This window comes from Polistes dominula, unplaced genomic scaffold, assembly GCF_049000335.1.
Source record: "Polistes dominula isolate Pdom_NZ unplaced genomic scaffold, Pdom_raw_medaka contig_73, whole genome shotgun sequence".
In the NCBI taxonomy this organism is placed as follows: Eukaryota; Metazoa; Arthropoda; class Insecta; order Hymenoptera; family Vespidae; genus Polistes; species Polistes dominula.
The window spans coordinates 2,840,801-2,857,489 of record NW_028300951.1 but is presented as its reverse complement, the minus strand read 5'-3'; the positions used below and the strand labels follow the sequence as shown (position 1 = coordinate 2,857,489).

The following is a 16,689-nucleotide window of genomic DNA, read 5'->3' as shown; positions in this document are numbered from 1 at the left end:
AGAAATAGATTATTATATTATTTATATCTATTTATATACATATATAAAAATATAGATTTTGTTTGTCCCTAATTGCAAGTGTCCAAGAGTACTTTATCGATTGTTTTGAAATTTTAACACAAAGTTGCATTCATATACAGCTAGGTTTTTTATTACTATTAATTTTAGTAATTAAATTTAGTAAGTAAAGTTGTTATTTAATTATATATTAATTCATTTATAAAATAATTAATTAATTTAAAAAAAAGAAAAAGATACAAGTAAGTCCCGCGCCATTTGTTAGACATAGTTTTCGTTGAATACTGGGCGAAACATTTAAACATAACCTAACTTTTATCTACAGACTGTTTTTATTTTCTATTTAATCAAACTAAACCACAGTATTTTTATAATTTAGAAAAAAAAAATATTTTTAACATTACTACGACCAAATATTTGAAGGTTTTAGTTTGTTTTTGTTTTTTTTTGTTTATTTCAAGATATTACATTCTCGTCAGTCCAGAAAGAAAATATTACGAGTAAGCTTCTGTTGCTGAACAGATTCGCTAAGAATCACGTATGATAATGTTCAAAGGAAGGTTCTTTCAATCTTGTAAGGGAACGATAGAAAGGTATATACGACGTTTAAGGGTATCTCTTTGCTAGTATCACGTACATATATATTCTCAAGGCAAGTACGATAACGAAGTTGAAAGTGTCTTCTCTTCGTCTCGCATCGTATGACCGGCAATAGCAAATTCTCTCTGTCTTTTTCTCTCTCTATCTCCCTCTAACTCACTCACTCATTCTCTTACGTATATATACGTTTTGAACTTGTCGCACACGTGCACTAGGTTCCCAACGTTGTTAATTACCATGCACTTTACTATCTCACAGTCGACTTGCCATCCTACAGCATACGCGTTCTATCCATCTCTCTCTCTCTCTCTCTTTTTTCTCTTTGTTTTGTCTCTCTCTCTCTCTCTCTCTCTTTCTATCTCTTTCTCTCTTTCCTTTTCAAACAACGACACTCATATAGTCTCCTTCCCTATGCTCATGGTCTAAAGAGTTCACTGTAGTTATTTAAGTATGTATGTATGTACGTATGTGTATGTTGTGTGTGAGAGAAAGAGAGACAGAGAAAGAGAGTGTCTTTTATCTTCCTCGAAGATTAAATTATCGATTAACTCAATCGCTTTGTAAAAGAGAAAAAATATACTTTCTTCTTAGGTAGCCTGTCAAAGATATTATATATATGTATATGTATATGTATGTATCTACTATGTGTATACGTGTGAACAAAAGGGTTGAGATTGTTAAGTTGTTTATTTAAAAAAATAAAAAACTGTTTGAAATGATTCTAAGTGAAAGCTCAATTGAAGAAAAATTGTTATCAACTTGTTAACTTTGTTTTTGGATATTTGAAACACATATATGAGTTTGGTAGTCACATGAGTCACATGTTACGAATCATTTTGATATTTTTTTAATTATTTTTCTACGAATTGACAGTCCCCCGAATATTGAATGTGTTTTTTGTCTTGTTTCTATTCTTTTTTATTTCTTTCCGATAGATTACTTTGATGTCGATTTAAATTCGTATGAAATTTTTGTCAAGTTGAACACATACAGAGACACAGACACAGACACAGAGGAGACAGAGAAAGAAATTGACAAGAAGAGAACATTCAAAGAAATCGAAGTACAAGTTTTTAATTTACTACGATCACCGATAAATCGAAGCTGATGGTCTTCCGAGCTTGAAATGAATGGTTGAAAAAAGAATAGGGGTAAACAAAAGAGGAGATATATAGAAGGGGGTTAAAAAAGAAAAGGAAAAATAAAAAGAATGAGTTAGGGAGAGAGAGGAGAGAAGAAAATCGACAGGTTCTCTTCGGTGTTCTCTCTAGGGACAACTCGCAGTATCGTAACGTAAATGAATCCTTCACGGTAGGAAAAATCCTGGACCCCGTCGAAGATTCGGCATCTTCTTGAAAGAAGCTTTTTCAACCGAAAGTAATACAATTTACGATGCTAAGTTTTTTACTTTATTTTTTTTTTTTTTTTTACTTTCCTGTTTTTCTTCTTCTTCTTTTTTCTTTTTTCTTTTTGCTTGACAGATAACAGCAGGAAAATAGTTTTAACGAAGAAAAATGATTTAAAAAAAAAAAAAAAAAAAGAAAAAGGGAAGATATTGCGCGAATATTAAATTTTAAAAATTCAATTACGAAACAAATAATTTAATATGAAAATATTGTTCGTTCACATCAGACTTAAGATAAGAAACAAGAAGTAATGTTGATATCTCCCCCCCTTAAAGTTTTATATTACAAAATTTATAATATAATTAATAAATATTTATAATATAAAAAAATTCAAGTTTTATATTATAAAGTTTATATTATATTTTATTAATGAAAATAATTATATGGTGTTTTTATTTATTATCAACATTTTTTTTTATATTTATAATATACTTGTAATCTCATTGGGGGTTTTTTTTTAATGAATTTTATATTAAAATTAAAATTAAAATTTGATGCTTTATTTATTAAGTGTTTAATTTTACTACTACTTTTTTTTCAATTTTACACTTTTTTAATTACAAAGTGTCACATAACTGTTATCGTATCAACTTAATATTTTAGAAAAGGGCTGATTGGCAATACAACATTTTCTTGTTTGTTTTTTTTTTTATTGTATTTTCGATACAATTGAAAAAATCGAATCTACGGAAAGAAGAAATAAAAGAAATAAAAAGGACTCTCTTTGAAGAAAGGAAGAAAAGTCGTACGAATTTTCTCATCCGTCAATTTCAACGTAAACTGTAATTCGATTTGAAAGTACCTCGCGGCGAGACAAAGTTGAAAAATAAGGGCGTGTAAGGGATTAAAGATAGGGATAGAGGAAAAAGGGAAAGATAAAAAGTGTTGGGGTTAATCGATTCCAGCTGTGTGTGCATTGGCTACGAATAATGCACCCTTAAAAAGGGCGATCGTGTTACGTATAAGAAGAATATAAGAAATAATAAAAAAATGAGCAAAGAAATGAAAAAAAGAACAAAACACAAGCCATTGGTGTTTTCTTTTTTGTCTTCTTCTCCATTTCTTCTCTTTCTTTTATCAATTTTCTTTTCCTCATCTCGCGTATTCCGGATTTAAACTTATTCAATTAAATTTTTAGCAAAAGTTGAGAAGCGTTTCGAATGCAACAACTCAAATGCAACTTCTACTATGGAAATACGAGAACAAATAAATTTTTTTCATTGTTTTGTTGGATTTTTAATTTTTTTTTTTTTCTATCTAAATGTCACACCTAAATATTATTTATTTCATTAATTTAATTATTTGATTAATGTTAAATTAATTTTGACAAAATAATAATCACATTTTGGCAAATTGTCCTTCATATTATTTTCGATAAACCTACGAGGTTTTGTTTTTATATGAAACGTCATTGTTTGTTCGACTATATGTTTAAAAAAAAAAAAAACATACATAAAAATTGTAAGATGTAAAATTGAAAAAAAAAGAGGATTGGAAGTAAAAGTTTCTCTTAAAATTGCGAGAGTTTCGTGGACCTTGCAAAAAGGTAAAAAAAAAAATTACATTTTCAAGTCCACCATGGGTAATTTTAGGAAGAGGGGAGTTAGAGTCGGGTAACCCGACGTGATTAACTCAAATTTTTTTTCCTAAAAAAAAAAGAAGAGTCAACGTATACCTCTTCTTCTTCTTCTTCTTTTTCTTTGAACTTCCTTCTTGGTTAACTATTTTTTTTTTTTCTTCAAGTTTTCGTGGAAAACGTCTTTCTACGCGTTTGTAAAAGTTTGAGGCATTTCGTTGAAGAGAAAGAAAGAAAGAAAGAAAGTACATTGTTCAGGGGAATAGAGCTACGTAACAACCTCGAAAAAAAGCAGCCAAGGTGCTTATTTTTTTTTTCTTCTCTTTTTTTCTGATCTAATTTTCTCCAAGTTTTCTCGGTTTTGCAAAAAATAAAAGATTATTCTTTTATTAGGAACGATATAATATATATATATATAAGAAAATTATTATAATTTATTTATAATAATAAATAATATATATAATAGAATTATATATAATATTGTATATAATATTTTTTTCTTTAAGAATAACAATTCTTTCCAATAACATATTTTACGATAATTAATTCGAATATTATTCTTATCACAAAAAGAATAAAAATTATTGTTTATTATTAAAACAACTTTAGAAATAACAAAACATCTTGCACATCTTGTTTTTGTTCTGTATTCTCGTTAATTATTCTTAACGTTGGTCAAAAAAGTGAATTGTTTATTTTTGTTAAGAATAATTTGTGAAATAATACTTTATATAATAATTGTATGTTGAATATTATTTTTTTAATTCGAACAATATTTTCTTTTTAATTTTGATCAAAGAAAAATTGCTGATATCAAATATTGCGTGAAAGAAAATTTGTTGAACTTTTGTTTCGTTTTTTTTCCCCTTTTCATATTTCCGAGCTTAAATAGAAAGGACACACAAATGTCGTCCAGCGAGTAAGAGAGAGGAGGGTTACTCACTCGGAACAATTCGATAAAGAAGCAACTGGTAGTTTTGGAAAGTTTCGCTTCAGCGATTTGTGTCTCCCTCGACGATAGGATGTGACATTTTGTCCTCTGGACAGTTAGAGAAAAAACGAAATTGTCCTTTTTTTTTTTACAATGTTTCGTACTTTTATTCAAATTTCCAATCGACTCTTCTCTACTCTCATCTTTGTGTGATCAAAATCTTGCTTATTAATTACTTGAATAAAAATTCAATTCTTTATGTATTTTTCGTATAATTAAATTTTTTTACTATTGAATTCCATGTAATGTAATTTACATGTTTTTTATAGTTTAAGTTAAGAAGTTTCTATTAAATTTTATTTTTATTAAAAAATATCTTACTCAATGGGGTTGGATCTTGCATTTATATTTTTTCTTCTAACACATTTTCCCTATTTAAAATTATTCAAATATTTTATTTATTGAATTATTAATTAAATTAAATAAGAAAAAATATAATTAAATATTTATATAATATAAATTATTTTTATAAAATATTTATAATAATAATTTATAAATAATTATTTATAAATAAAATAATGAATATTTAAAATATATTATTAAATATAAATAAGAAAATAATAAATTATAAATATTATTTATTTATTTATATTTAATAATTATTAAATATTAATTATTTTTTTTTATATTTTATTATAAGAAATAATAAAAATCTAATTTCTCTTCTATTTTCGCTTTTTAAACAACGGGAACACGCGCATCGTCCGTGACAAGTACCGAGTATGAAGAAACGCCGTTTAATGTATCTTCTTTATTATTTATTTTTGTTTGTTTGTATGTTTTATTAATTCGTTGATTATTGTAAAAAAAGTCGATTAGTACCTAACAGGGGTATAGCATCGGAGACCTGGGGTAGGGTCTCGGCAACGAGATTCAGGAACACCGTCAGCGATAGCAAGATGGTCACTCCTGAAACAATCGCAGCCAATCGTGCTCAAGTGTACTCCATAATAATATTAGGAGTCACATAAAGTACGCCCATTTATTTATTTATTTATTTTTTTTTTTATAATTTTCACGACTCTTTCGAGCGTGAAAAAAATCTAGGCGACTTTGTTTGCGCGAGCTTCGACGATTCCTACTACTTTTGTCCCCTGTTGTTTTTTTTTTATTAATAAATAGTATGGTATCATCCTTCACAGGACGATGAAACGCGTCCGTTTATGTTTTTTTTAAATATCATACCTGAATTTGGATTGATCAATTATCGAACATTAAAATACATCGGAAAACGAGTAAACTTTGTTTGTTTGTTTGTTTGTTTGTTTGTTTGTTTGTTTGTAGCCAGTTTAGGGATTTGGATTTCTCCATTTCGAAAGAAATTGAAAAGAAAATTATAAAAAGATACATTGTTTAAAAAGTGACGATGCACACGCAAACAACATTGAATTATTTTAATAAGATGATGTCATTCGTATGTGCATGACACTTGACGAGTACGTGAGAGAAGGGGGTTGGTTGAAAAGTCTTGAGCATAAAAGGGAAACAATTTTCTGTTTCGATCCGAAACTTGGTCAAAACTTTTCAATCAACTCTTTCGAGTATATCAGAAGAAGTGAAATCATATAAATTATTGTATATACCAGTTGTTTTATTGTTTAACACATTGAGCGCCACGTCAGCCATCGATGGCTGACAGTAGGTTTTACATTTAGGCCACGTCTGTCACGGGTGACTGACACGTTCAACTATTTTTTCAATACGAAGTAATGCCTGTGGCCTGACGAGAATTTCCCTAAGAATTCGCGTGGCGTTCAACGTGTTAAAGATAAGATACAATGTTGAAAGAACAAAAAGTGTAATAGAAAGAAAGAAACAAAAGTTATAAGACTAGATTATTTTACATCGTGTCGATTTCAAAGCAGTGGGAGTAAATTTTTTTGCTAAATAAAGTACAAGAAAAAAAATAAATGAAAAAAGAAAATGAAAGAGTGGAATGATAATTACTTTGACTCACAGAATCCCGAGTAAAGTAAAATCGATATCACCGAGGAAACGAGATAGAAGGGTAAAAGTAGAAAAAAGAAAAAGGTATATAAAGGATAGAAGGGAAAAGGGAAGAAATAAAGAAATAATAAAAAGTAAAGAGAAAAAGAGAGGGAAGGAATGGGGGTAGAAAAAAAAGAAGAAAGAAGGAAAGAGAAAGGTAACCTCGAAAAGGAAAAGAAACGCGCTTCCTCATTAGAGGGAAGGGTAAAAAAAAAAAAAACAAAAAAAAACCTACCAGGCTGCTTCTTTGTTTCTAACTTTCAGAGATCTTTCGCTTTTCTTTCGCATCTGGTTTGTTCTCAAGCGGTCGCGAGAGAGCAACGCGATTAATAATACGTTTGAAAATAAAAAAGAATGAAAGGGAACAAACAAACGTTGCTTTTGACGTTTCCCTACGATTACTTCGGACATTAATTTTACACGCTGTAAAAAAAAAAAAAAAAAAGAATAGAAAGGGGAAATGTTTTATTTGTTTTGCGTATATCTGTAATGGTAAGAAGATATGAGATTGAAACAAAATGATAACAAAAAAGTAAAAGAAAATGAGAAAAGTGGAAGGGGATAAATATATGAAAAATAAATAAAAAAAAAAAAACAAAACGAAACGAAACGAAACGAAAGTAATGGAATAAAATTAATGACTTTTAAAGTTGTTCATTTTCCTTTTTTTGTTTTTTGTTTCATTACTTACAAGTTATTTTTGGTTATTGTTAATTAATACCGACATTCGAAATAAATTCATTTATTTTCTTAATTTTTAACGTTTACGTTGCATGTAAAATGTACGAACGAAGGAAGACAAGATAAAAGGATAGAAAAATAAAAAGATGTTCATTTCCCTTTTTTTGTTGTTTCATTCTGTACGAATTATTTTTGGTTAATTTTTAAATTGTTCATTTCCATTTTTTTGTTGTTTCATTCAGTACGAATTATTTTTGGTTATTGTTAATTAATACCGACATTTGAAATAAGTTAATTTATTTTCTTAATTTTTAACGTTTACGTTGCATGTAAAATGTACGAAAGAAGAAAGACAAGAAAAAAGGATAGAAAAATACAATTAAAAGAAGAAAACACTCTTAAGACGAGAATTTATTTGATCTAGTTGAACACATAGTAAATTGAAAAAATTTTCTTGTAGAAATGAAATTCAAAAAGAGAGCAAATAATATATTCGTATTAAAATGCGAATGAACATTGTTACGGTATCGGATGAAAGAGAGAAAACGAAAGAGAAAGAGAGAGAAAAAGCTTAAAAAGCTCAAAGGACACTCAAAACGGGGTAACTTTGTCGTTAATAAATCGACAAACCGAGAAGGAAAGTATTACGTCAGTGAAAATGAACAGTCACGGGAAAAAACGTATCTCATTCTAGTTGAAAAGTATTTTCCAATGTACTTTCTTTCTTTTTCTATCTATCTATCTTTATATATATATATATATCTATTTTTCTTCATCGTTTTCTATCTTTCTCTATTTCAGTTAAACTTTTCTTCTCAATTTTTCCAACGTTTATCCACGCATCGAACATTTTCGAAGCTTTTCCAAACGTTAAGTAAATGTTTATTTCGAAACGTTAGCACAAGAGTAGTATGCAGTACTATAGTAGAAGGATAGATGTTCTTCAAGTTAAAAATCGTAAATGTACAGGGTGATTCACCAGCTATTGTCAAATAAATAACACCGAAAGGATGACAGCAATAGGAAACTGAATAAACAAAGATTTGCATGAAAAATTCAGGACTACAATATGAATATCCAATATGTTGTATATCATTTGATTTGTCTTGACAGCTGCTATCCTAAAATAAGTATTTAAATATAACATTGTATTTAAAGAAACAAAGTTGACTAATAAATCTCGTAAATAACTCAACTTATCAAACAAAACAAAAATACTAAAATCTTATTATAGTCCTGAATTTTTCATACAACTTTTTGTTTATCCATATTTTTGCTACTATTATACTTTCGGAGCTGTTTAGGTGGCAATAGCTGGTGAATCACCCTGTATATGTACATCTCTATATATAATAGATCTATATATATCTTAAAAGGACATTCGCGAACAAATATTTGGCCGATACTATAGGACACTTTAGTCGAACATACTCTTTCACGACATTAACAGTGAAACGAATCGAATGGAAAGAAATTTTTACTACCCTTATTTTCTTTCTTCCCTTCTCGTTCGTAAATTTCAAATAAGGGTAACAACTCGAATGAATGAGAAAAAGATAGATAATAGATAAAAGATATATAAAAGTCGTTAAAACTAAAGGATTAAATTCGATGAAGTAGGGATTGAAATTTTTCGTGAAATCGATTTTCAACTTTTGGAATGATAATTATGATCCTTTACTCGATACTAATCCTTTGCTTGCTTATTCGAAAAGAAAAAAGGAATAGAGAAGGATTTTAGAGAAGGATAAAGGATGAAAGGTAGATAAGATGAAAATAATAAAAACAAAATCTGATAGTTACACATCTAGAACACGAGATTACTCGTTGAGATACGTAAGCCACCTTCCCCACCCCCATCCCTCCTCTAGTTTTCAACGTGAACCCTTCAGAGTAACTTCGTCGTATCAATATATCGTTCTGAAGTGGACATCGAAACTATGTGATGGCTTTTAAATGTTTACTACATATGTATATTCACATGTATGTCATCAACGACTATATTACCTTTCCACTCTATAGAATTTCGATATACGAAACGAACAAATCGAACTGACGTAGAAACGAAACGCTTAAAACACAGGATATGGCTCGGATTCAACTAAACTCATACACACACACACACACACACGCGCATATTTGATACTTATATCTGTGTATATATAGGATATTTCAAAACACATACGTGTAATTTTATAGAAATTGTTTAAATACAAATTAATCTATTTTTCATTGAATTTATATAATTATCGTATATATCACATACGAATTTTATTAATAAAACAAAAAATCAATGATTATATAAAAAATAAAAAAATAAAGTTTATATCGATCCTACTATTCTATGAATTTTTTTATTTTCACTTTATTGTACTAAAATTAACTAATGTATTTTGAAATCATCTGTACATTGGCACGTGCTATTTGTTTCCTATATTTTCACCCCCGTTATCATTCACGTAACTATGGAAAATCGTTTTGAATCGTACATAGGATATTGTATCATATGTGTGTATAATTTCGCAAAGGATCAAATGAAAATTTTTTTAAACGTTCAACTAGTTTTTTGTTCACGATTCATTTCTCATTAACTTTTTCTTCTTCGATTTTTATGAGACGAGTTAGGTATACGTTTTTTACTTACTTACACATATACTTTCACAAAAAGAATATGACATATATGTGTGTCTAGATACGTGCTCGTATGTGTATCTTCGAATTTAATCGTTCTACAACTCGACGAGAAAAGTCATTCGAGTTGGGATAACGATAGGAAAAAAAAAAAAAAGAAAAACTGAGCAATAAGTGTCGGACGATACTTTGTGTTCCACCAGTTAAACGTAGAGTTCTACTAGTAGTAGTTTTCTCGTTTTTTATTTATAAATTTTTTTTTCTCGACACTGGACAGTCAGTCCAGTCCTTCTACCTGCCATCTCTTTTTATCCTAATTTTTTTTTCCTTATTCTCGTTAGTTTTCTCTTTTTTCTTTTTTTCGATTAACGACAGGCAACATAACAGTCGATATTTTATATACGTTCAGGTAAAATCGAGTCAAGACGATTACCAATAACGATTTACCAGGTAGTAAGAAAAAAAAAAAAAAGACAGAGGACAAAAAATTGACAGATTTTTAGATTGCAAATACATTCTTTTCTTTTTCTTTTTCATATTCTTTTTTCTTTTTTTTTTCTTTTTTTTTTTTTTTACAACCGACAAACGACTCGATTCGGAGATTCTCCTTCTTGTTAAAATCTCCCCTTTTTTATTCCGTTTCCTATTTTTTTTTTTTTGTTTTTTATATATCAAGGTGATAATACGCGTATCTTCCTCCGTGATATTTCAATAATAAAAACGTCAATCCCACCCCGCCCCCTCCCACCCCCATTTTTTTCCATTCCCACCTTTTCTCTTTATCATCATCCTAACGTTTCTACATTTCAATTTCGTTTCGTTTTACATAAGGTCGAACATGACACACGTAACATATCCATATAATATAATATACACACACACACAGACACACGTGTACACGTAGAAAAGAGAAAGAGAAAAGTGCGTGGGTAGGAGAAGGGGTAGGAGGGGGGGGGAGGAGGGAGGCAAATGTTATGCGCATAAAAAGTCGTGGAACGTTTTGACTTTTTCTTTTCTTTTCTTATCTTTTCTATTTTTTTTTTTTTTTTCGTTTTATTTTTTTTCACCTTTTCTTTCATCCGTTATTGCCCTTTTCGTCATGATGGTGAAATAGGAAGAGATGCTGATAGAAGGAAAGGTAGAAGGGAAGCTGAGGGGAGTTGGGTGGATGCAAATTTCCATATGGGAGAGAGAACGTGATCGTAACGGAACTGAGTTCGTTTATGGAAATCCATCGAATCCCTTGGCAAAGTCGGAAGTAAAACCACGATTCGCTTCGTTTCATACCGTTTCCATACGAATGTATATATATATATATATATATATATTGGATAAAACCTTTTTTTTTTTTGCCAAAAACCATAAGATCAAAATTATTCTAACCAATTGTAATCTTCTTTTTTTTTGAGAGAGTTTTTTTTTATGTATCGTAGTCTCATTATTTTTTTTTTTTTTTATTGCTGCTATTGGGTTAACATTTTTATTTGATCATTTTAAATCGATGATTCTTTTTATCGTTTTTACATATTAAACCTTTGCACTCGAACGGCGCTGATACGATGCCCGGCAGATTGAAGTGGCAACTCGAGCGGCGCTGATACGGCGCCCGACTGATTTGAAGTCTTTTGTTATGCGTGAAAAAATATTTACTTAAAGATAATACTTAAAGGGACTATAAGGGACTGTAAGGTTTGCTTTGATCGTAATACACCTGGAGGTAGGCCGGAAGTAACATATTATTGTGATACGTGTCCTGATAAACACCTAGGATGTATCTTGGGTATTGTTTTACGAAATATCATAGAAAACCTAATTACAGAGTATAATATTTCTCAAATTTTGTTGTTTTTGATATAAAAATAAATAAATTGTTGAAATTTGATTATATGTATACGTTTGTTTGCTTATAAATGACTTTAACCACTTGCCCTACGATTTAATTTCACGGTTGCAGTGTCGTGTGCTGCAATATTGCACTTGTCAAAACAATATCACAGAGTTTTCTATTATTTTTCATTTTACAATATTTAGATTTTGATATGATGAAAAGAATATAAATCTATTTACCACGTGTACACCACGTCGCTCGCAGTTTTCAAAGAAAAGTATCTCGACGTGCATGGAACGTCTTTGTAAGGCAAGTGTTTAAAGTACATGTCAAATGTTTTCCTAATTTGGCCAAAATCATCTTGAGTTGCTGATCAGTTAGCACCTCGAGTGTAAAGGGTTAATTAACATAATTATTGAATTATTATTATATGATTATTTTATATTTTATATCTAAACCTATGTGTGTCCGTCCGTTCCGTTTTTTTTTTTATTTCTCTCTGCACCCCACAAAAGAAAAATAAACTGTAGAAAAAAGTGAAATAAATCTAGTGATGTTGCATTTCTAGTTTAAAATGTATGTTACTGAAGAACTGAATAAGATTACTATGTAAGTTTCGGGAGTGAACAAGAAGAAGGAAGAAAAGGAGGAGGTGGAGGTGGTGGATGATGGTCCGAAGAAAATGAATTTCGATGAAAAGAGATAAAGTTTGGTAGATAGAATGAGAAGGCTTTGTAAAAAGCATTAAATATACTTTAGGGAATAACGTGTCATTAAATTTCTCTTGGGAATAATGGCTACTTTGCTTTTTTTCTCCTTTTTCCTCCCACTCCTCTTACTCCTATTCCACTTTTTCATCTTTATATACATTTCACGAGTGAACTGAAAAGAAACGATAAAAGTATTGTGAGAGGGAGGACAGAAAAAAAGGAAAGTAAAAAAAAAGAAACTAGAAAAAACTAGAAAATAGAAAAAAAAAGCAGATAATAGTAAGGGAGTGTAAGTGGTTTTCGTACGACGACGTAGGGGTCAATGGTTATCGTCAAAGTTCTGATGAAATTTTTCTTCCCCCTTACACCACCCATCCAACCACCCCAAAAAAACAGAGTAGCAGGTAAAGTGAAAAGAAAAAAATACAAGTTTTTTTTTTCTTTGCTCAGTATCAACGTTGACGACAAAGACCATGAGGATTATTATGGTTATGATAAAAAAAAAAGGATTGTGCACATAGGAATTCAAATAAAAAAAAATAAATAATAAAAAATTATTATCAGTTTCCCTTTTTTCTTTTTGTTTAGGAAAAAAAGTAGTCAGTCACCTGATCGAGTACCTAGACACACACACAGACACACATGTTCCACTCACGACATTTCCAATTAATTTCATTCTCGTAGTTCATTAATCGTTCCTTGTTAAGGATAGAAAAAGTAAAGGATAACGATGCGACGTTGAAGTTGTTAGTGAAAGACTCGTTATTCGGAAGTTTAATTTTACGAAATCGTTTCAGTGATATAACGGGTTATATATATATATATATAGAAAAAAAAGACATTTCTTTTTTAACTCGAGTATTAAAAAGTATCTTTTTACTTCTCTCATTTGTCTTTCCTCTACTATTTTTTTTATCGTTTTGCAAAAGTTTTAGATTACAGTAGGTGACTCTCTGTAAATCGGATTTTATGAACATTCATTTTTCTTGAAAGATTGAAAAAAAAATAATTAAGAAATATAATAATATTGTAGTTTTCAACACGAACACATTAGTAAATTAACCCTTTGATTACTACTAGCGCATACATGCGTTTGTTAAAATGAATATAAAATAATGTAATGTTGGTTAGCTTATTAATTATTTTATTGAATATTGTAACATGAAAATTATATAATAAATAAAAATTGTAATTATTAAATTTAATTTATTATTAGATTATTTTGTTTATATTATTTTGATATTGTTAGATTACTTAATTGATATTTATAATATATATGTAGTTACATTTATATATTAATAATTTTTTTTGACACTCTATTTTTATATTATATATTATATATTATATATTATAATATTATTATAATAATATATAATATATAATATTATTAATATTGTAATAATATAGATTTAAATAAAATTATAATAATATAGTAATATATATATTATAATATTATATAATATTTATTAATATATACGTATAATTTATATGTATATTAATAATTCTTTTATTGATATTAATATTTATATTTAATTTATATTTATATATTTATAATTTTTCGATATTATTTATAGTACATATTATAATATTATATATTATTATAATAATCCTGAAAGAGAGAAATAGGATACGAAGACCGCGAATGGAAGGATCGCGCTCAGGGACGGAACAATGGCGGGATTTGGTATTTGCGGCAATGAACTATCGAGTTCCTAATGCCATATAATAATAATAATAATATTTATATTATAATTGTATAAATTTAAATAAAATTATATTTTAATATAATAATATATATATTATAAAATGATAATATTTATTAATATATATATATATTAATAATTTTAAATAATATTGATAAGATCAATTAACAGAAAAAAATCTCATTAATAATAAATCATACCTAGAAAAACACTTCAATCAAAATTATTCAACACTCAAAGGGTTAATTTATTGACAAGACAAATATCATCTTTGTTTTTTTGTTTTTTTTTTCTTATTATTTTTTCACACGTTTAAATCTAAATGGATAAAGAGAGTTAGTTCAAGAAAAATCCTTGAAATCGTTTTTATTCACAAACTATCAGAGAACGATGGGTGTGAAGGGGGTGGTTTAGTAGGAAGAAGGGCATTAGAGATTCTTTACTGAAATGTTCGTCGAAGCCACGAAGGGACCTTCTTTCCCTTTTTCCATATGAAAAATGGTAATCCTAGCATCGAAACGTGAGATGGAAAATGAAAAGAGACTTTTCTTTCACCGACATGTGTTATACATATTTGTAGAAGAATATAAAATATACATACATATATATATGTATTATATACAGAGTGTTTTAAAAAATTCTAAGAAGGAATTTTCTGGACTGTGGATTTAAATACGTTAAAATAAAATAATAAAAACAATTTATAAAATTATATGACCGATATGATTTCATTTCCATATTTGTATTACATGAATTGTTACGTGATTTTTATTAACAATTTTTCGAATTGGTCAACTTTTACCTCGATTGATGCTTTTAAATGTTTTATCATAAATTAAAATTTATTTATTTTATTTAAAAATACTAAATGTTGTTTAAATTTGTTTAAAAATCTTTTGAATACACTGATGTAGTTTTTGATTGTTTAATGTGATGTATATTTTAAATTAAATACTTGTAACTTTCATAGAAATAAAAATTGAATGGATTTAAATTATGCAATTGTATTGGTCAATTAATTGACCTTTCATAATCGATAAATTTATATGGGAATCTCTCGTGTAAGAATTATTATTCTGATCAAACGTTAAACGTTTTCTATAAAAATCATATAAAACACCACGTATGATACCAAAAAACAAAAAGAAAATGGCTATCATTCTGAAACGTAATTGCATACGATACTTAAAAAATTTCTTTTCTATTTTAACATATTGAAAATAATAATTTTTGTTTGAAATATCTTTGAAATTTTGTTCATAAAGTTTTGTATATACAAAACCTCTGTGAACTTAATTTAATTATTCTCAACGTCTTCATTTTTCGATTTTACAATTCTTTTTGTTGGGTTATTTTATTTATTCAATTAGATTACGAAACTGTTAATGAAGGAGATGAAAGGAGAATAAATGAAGATAAACCGGAATGGGAAGATAACCTAAGATAATCCTTGATGTTCGTAACGATGAAACAGTTACTTGGCTTACTTACTTACTTACTTGTTAACCAAAGTTTCTTAATCGACCGATGATTTCTCTCTCGAAATACGAGCTCTTTAAAAAGGGAGGATTGACGTAAAACAAGAAAGAGAGAAAAAGAGAGAGAGGGAGAGAGAGTGAAATTACTACAAGGGTCGGATAAAAATAAATGAGATTAAACAGAAAATTCATTTGCTGTGAAAGGGAGAATTGAAATTAAATAATCGTTCGAGTTAAAAATAAATTAAATAAAACAGGAATAGAGGATCAATTTTGTTTTTTTTTACGAAACGATTAAATTACCAAAAAAAAATGACAAATAAAATATTAATAAAATATAATTGAAATTAAAAAAAAAAAAAAAAAAAAAAACAACAAATGGAAAGGATAAAAGGATCGTAGCATAAGAAAATTATTTACAAAACAAAAAATATGACAACGTTAATGAACATTTTCTTGACAATAATAAGATAAAAACAGTTATTTTGTTAAATAAAAATTCAACCAAAAACTCTTAAAATAACCAATGAAAATTAAAGTAAAAGTAGAGTCAAAAATCGACAATTTTTTTATACAGAAGGAGAGAGAGAGAGAGAGAGAAGAAGGGGGATAGGGTGAACCTTGTTTTTCTTTTGCGATAACCGCAAAATCGTTTATTCCAATCGAATAAAACGAAACGATGTTTTATTAGAAAATAACGACAACGTTCTCTCGTTGGAACGTTTTCACAAGTAACCGTATGTTTTCGACGACCTATCGAAACAAACTTCGATAATGGAGTCTCTCCAATTGGTCGATCCCCAAACTGGCTCTTTTTACAATTTTCTTTTTTCCTTTGCTTTGCTTTCTCAATTTTATTTTATATTATTTTTCATTTCTCTTTTTTTGTTCACAAACACACACAATTCATTCACACACATTCACACTATACACACACATGTATATATACATATGTATGATTACTCGTTCTCTTCCGTTTTTAAGTTCTTCTTTTAGATAAGGGTATTTTTAATATTTTTTTATATTTTTTTTTCGTTTTATTACAAATTAAAATCTATTTCTTATTATTATTATTTTT

The 16,689-nt window shown here is 28.3% G+C and overlaps 1 protein-coding gene across 6 annotated transcripts in view; it reads right to left on the bottom strand.

Annotated features, from left to right (window-relative positions):
- nAChRalpha6 (nicotinic acetylcholine receptor alpha6) overlaps positions 1-16,689 on the bottom strand; it is a 354,431-nt gene that overhangs the window by 64,998 nt on the left and 272,744 nt on the right. The window contains exon 11 of one of the 6 annotated variants that reach the window (XM_089172143.1): positions 5,414-5,500. The exons of the other annotated variants lie outside the window; for them this stretch is intronic. Within the exon in view, the coding sequence (XP_089028269.1) occupies positions 5,414-5,500 (87 nt within the window). The remainder of the gene's footprint in view (positions 1-5,413; positions 5,501-16,689) is intronic. 6 annotated transcript variants of the gene reach the window in all.